General features: G+C 55.8%; 1 protein-coding gene across 1 annotated transcript; it reads left to right on the top strand.

Annotated features, from left to right (window-relative positions):
- Positions 1-678: 678 nt before the first annotated feature.
- Positions 679-3,854, top strand: KLF14 (KLF transcription factor 14). The gene has a single exon (XM_070368757.1). The coding sequence runs from the start codon at positions 736-738 to the stop codon at positions 1,717-1,719; it is 984 nt and encodes a 327-aa protein (XP_070224858.1). The 5' UTR covers positions 679-735; the 3' UTR covers positions 1,720-3,854.
- Positions 3,855-4,178: the final 324 nt, after the last annotated feature.

Here is a 4,178-nt window from a genome sequence, read left to right as displayed (position 1 = left end):
TCTGGTTCGAAAATTAATTAATGGCTACGTAGCGGCTCTATTTAGGGAATTGGTACGGACCCTGGGTTGACAGCGGGACTGTTAGATGAGAAAACTTTTTTTTTTTGGTGAAGACTCGGGGATATTTTAAATCTGATCGGAGAGCGGTAACAGAAGTGAAACGTAATCCCAGCCCGCTTTACTAACAATCGTAATTATGAATCGAAAGACATGTCAGGTATAAGCATTTTTTCCCCTTAAAAAAAAAGTTTCGCGGACTCCGCCGGACACCCAGCTGGCGGAGGACCAGCGGGCGAAGGGGGGGCGAAGCCGGCAGGCTGCCCAGAAGTTACGATCGGGGAGTTTTCTCTTTATTAAAATTACCTGGCTCGCCGGCAGAGGCAAGAATGCGAAGACAAGATAATTTCTTAGGCTGTTAGGAATGACTTAGCCCCGGTGGGTCGCGCGTTCCGAGGGGTGTCCTGCCGGCCGGGGCGGGTCCCGCCACCCCCGCGGGCTCCGGTGCGTCAGGGGCGCGTCAGGCGGGGCGGGCTCCGCGCGGGCGGCCGCGGCGGCTGCTGCTGCTGCGGCGGCGGCGGCGGCGGCGGCAGCGGCGGCGGCGGCGGGTGGCGGGCGGCGCGCACCGGGCCTCCTGCTTCTCGCTCCGAGGCAGCGGGGACGGACGCTCCCGAGAACTCTCTCGCCCGCGGCCGGCCGCGCTCGGACGGCGCGCGCCGGCGGCCCGGCGGTGCCAGCATGTCGGCTGCCGTGGCGTGCCTGGACTACTTCGCCGCCGAGTGCTTGGTGTCCATGTCCGCGGGTGCTGTGGTTCACCGCCGCCCGCCGGACCCCGAGGGCGCGGGCGGAGCGGCCAGCTCGGAGGTGGGTGCGGCGCCGCCGGAGTCCTCTCTGCCGGGTCCGGGGCCACCGGGGCCCGCGTCTGTCCCCCCGCTCCCCCAGGTCCCCGCCCCTAGCCCCGGCGCGGGCGGCGCCGCGCCCCACCTGCTGGCTGCAAGCGTCTTGGCTGACTTGCGCGGCGGCTCTGGTGGGGGCTTCGGAGAGTACTCCGGGGAAGTTCTGCGCGACTCGTCCGGCTCCTCCGACCCGACCCCGTGCTCCGGCCCGACCCTGGGCTCCCAGCCAGCCCCGGCCTCCAGCGCAGCCGAGGTCTCGGGACCCATGCACTCCTCCGGCGCGCTCGAGGTCCCTGGCGCGCCAGCCGTCCCGGGAGCGTCTGCCCACCCTGGCGCGGTGTCTGGCGTGGCCCCTGGGGCCGGCCCCGCCCCCGTCACGGGTCCAGGCCCCCGTCGGAGGCCAGTAACACCTGCTGCCAAGCGCCATCGCTGCCCCTTCCCGGGCTGCAACAAAGCCTATTACAAGTCATCACATCTGAAGTCCCACCAGCGCACCCACACGGGTGAGCGCCCGTTCTCCTGCGACTGGCTCGACTGCGACAAGAAGTTTACGCGCTCCGACGAGCTGGCCCGCCACTACAGGACGCACACGGGCGAGAAACGCTTCTCCTGCCCACTCTGCCCCAAGCAGTTCTCTCGGAGCGACCACCTGACCAAGCACGCCCGCCGCCACCCATCCTACCATCCTGATATGATCGAGTACAGGGGGCGCCGTCGCACGCCCCGCGTCGACCCGCAACCCGCCAACCTGGTGGACAGCTCCGGCTCCGTCCCCGGGCAGGTGCCCAGCTTCACCACCAGCTTGTCTGACAGTCACTGCTGTTAGTCGTTCCCTCAAGGATGATTCCCCAGGCCACTGTCCTTGCTTTTTCTCTGCCCATCCCTCTTTCCCTGAGTGATGATATCAAGGCACAGACTGGCTTCTCCGCTCTGGCGGGTGGCGGTTGGGGGGGGTCAAGGCAGGCATGTTGGACTCTGGGGAGGGACTGGGGGCCCGAAAATAGCAGGAATTCTTACAACACGTATATCATCCAAAAGTGGGGGATTGCCTCAAGACAGACCCCCGGAACTGATAAGAAGGGATGAACCCCCGTACTCTCCAGAGTCCTGAAGATTCTCCCTTCCATGGGAACCAGAGATGTGAAACTGGAATTCTCAGGTGCCTGAGGAGCTCTCAGTCTCAAAAGACTCTGGTGTCTTACCCACCCTCCAGGGCGGACCTTGGAGAGGGTGTCAGGGGTGGCAGTCTTGGGAATGTCCAGGACTGGGATGGTGAGAGGCCTTTGGAAACAGAAATGATTTCTATTTCTGTAAACAGTGATGTTTACTAATGTATTTTTAGTATCTTTTAAACAGGGATCCCAGGTTGATAGGAGGTCGATGTCCTCCGCACCCCAGTTGCCCCAGCTACCTCTGCTAGGAGAGGCCATGTAAGAATCCATGTGGATGGATGGCTGGGAGATGCTTCTTGGTGTTTGGGGAGTGGCACGCGTCTGTTTGCAGGTCCTGTTGCAAGGGCTGAAACCCTGCACTTGCGTCGTTGTCCTAGCTTTTCCTGTCATTTGGAGTCCTACTTGGGGAGGTAACTTCCTGGCTCACTCACAATGAGGTTGGTCTAAAAATTTGGAAACAATCATAAATGCACCAGAAATAAAAGGGTGGCCCAGGTGAGTTCCCACTTCACCAAGAGGGCAAACCCAAGTGACTGTGGTTGGGACAGGTCCAAATGAAGACCTTTCAGAGTCATTGTTAACGTTCAGGGAAATAAGGGCTTTTGGTCCCAGCTGCCACTCCCAGGTAACCTTAGGTGTGGTAGATTCTATTCATTTCTAGCTGGCTAGTGGGTTATTTCCCTTGGGATCTGTGCATTTTTGTTTCTGCAATAGGTGAGTTGGTGATTTTAAGGAAGGGAAGTGGGAGTGGCTTCTTTCAAAAAGTCAGCTGCTCTGGATTTGGGGAAGGGACAGAAAGGTGCAAGTTATTGTCATATGGAAGGACCCTTCTCCTCTGACCTTGGAGCCCCTCCGTGTTGCTCCCTTAGTGCAGGAATTGAGCTTCACCAGTATGTATTTTTCTCTGTGTTTCTGCTGCTATGATGAATTGTCGGCCGCTCTGCTTATGTATGTGTGAATGTGACCCTTTCATTAGAGATGAGGCTGAAAGGCATTTCCTGCTCTGGTAAAGTCCCCTTTGGCCCCCGCTCCTGAATATCTTATAATAGTCCATCAATCATACCTGTGAAGGATGCCATACTATCAAAGGACCATAAAAGGCATCTAGTTAGATTGCTTTCCCCTATTTTGCAGATGAAGATACTGAAGGCTAGATAAGCTCAAAGTCACATGCTGAGTTGCTGGCAAAAGTCCTAACTAAAATTTGGTTATCTGGCCTTCTATCTGACTCTTTCCGTCATGCTTAGTTACCCAATCTGGGCTCTTAGTCAAAGGGCACCACTCTTGCTTACTGCCACCAGGATCCCCTTCTTCCCTATTCACTATCATTTCCATGTTCCTTCAGCTGTCCAGTTCCCGCTAAACCCTTTGCCTGTTGTATTTAACCCGAAAGCTGTTTTCTAAGCAGGTTGAGTACATTCCCTCCTTCCATACAATATGGACTTAAAGTGGGAATGCCTTTATCTTTTAATCTGGTAGATTATTTTTCAATGCTGGTTTCTAGTCCGGGGCACTCTAGCTTCCTTGAGAGAGTAAGTGATATGAACGCAGGGACTCTACTAAGTGCTCACTACACTAAGTGAAGGAAAGGTATTTAGGAAGGACCCAAAGGGTATAAAGAAGTACAATGTTTCCCTGTTGAGGACTAAGCAGGGTGAGTGGAGCTCTCCTTGAGTTACATGTGGGAAGAGGAGGCCCCCAGTTGTGAAGGCGGTTTTGGTGGTGGGAAGTTCTTTGTTTGCTTGTTTTGTCTCCTCAGCTGGGACTTGATAAGAAGGGCACTCTGGGGGCCCCTTGAGGACTATGATTTCTCCTTTGTCCCCTTCAGTAGAAGAGCTGCCATTGGGTAGGTGGACCAATGAAGTTAACGTGAAAGAAACTCCCACTGACCATTCTGGAATTGAGCTCAAGAAAGCGTGATGTTTCCTATCACCATCTGATAAATAATGTTTGATTTTCAATCTCCCCAGTAGTGTCCTTATTTGAGTTCTTGTACTTTGGGGACTTTTGTCTGGGATTGGCTTCTGACAGTCTAAATGCGGCGTGTCTTTCACTGACTTCTCCAAGGACTTGGGGTGGTGGGAAGGGAGACAGATAATGGGAGCAATATTTG

The sequence above is a fragment of the Bos mutus genome, chromosome 4, assembly GCF_027580195.1.
Source record: "Bos mutus isolate GX-2022 chromosome 4, NWIPB_WYAK_1.1, whole genome shotgun sequence".
Taxonomy (NCBI): Eukaryota; Metazoa; Chordata; class Mammalia; order Artiodactyla; family Bovidae; genus Bos; species Bos mutus.
The sequence above is the reverse complement of the archived record's forward strand: the minus strand, read 5'-3'. Positions and strand labels throughout refer to the sequence as shown.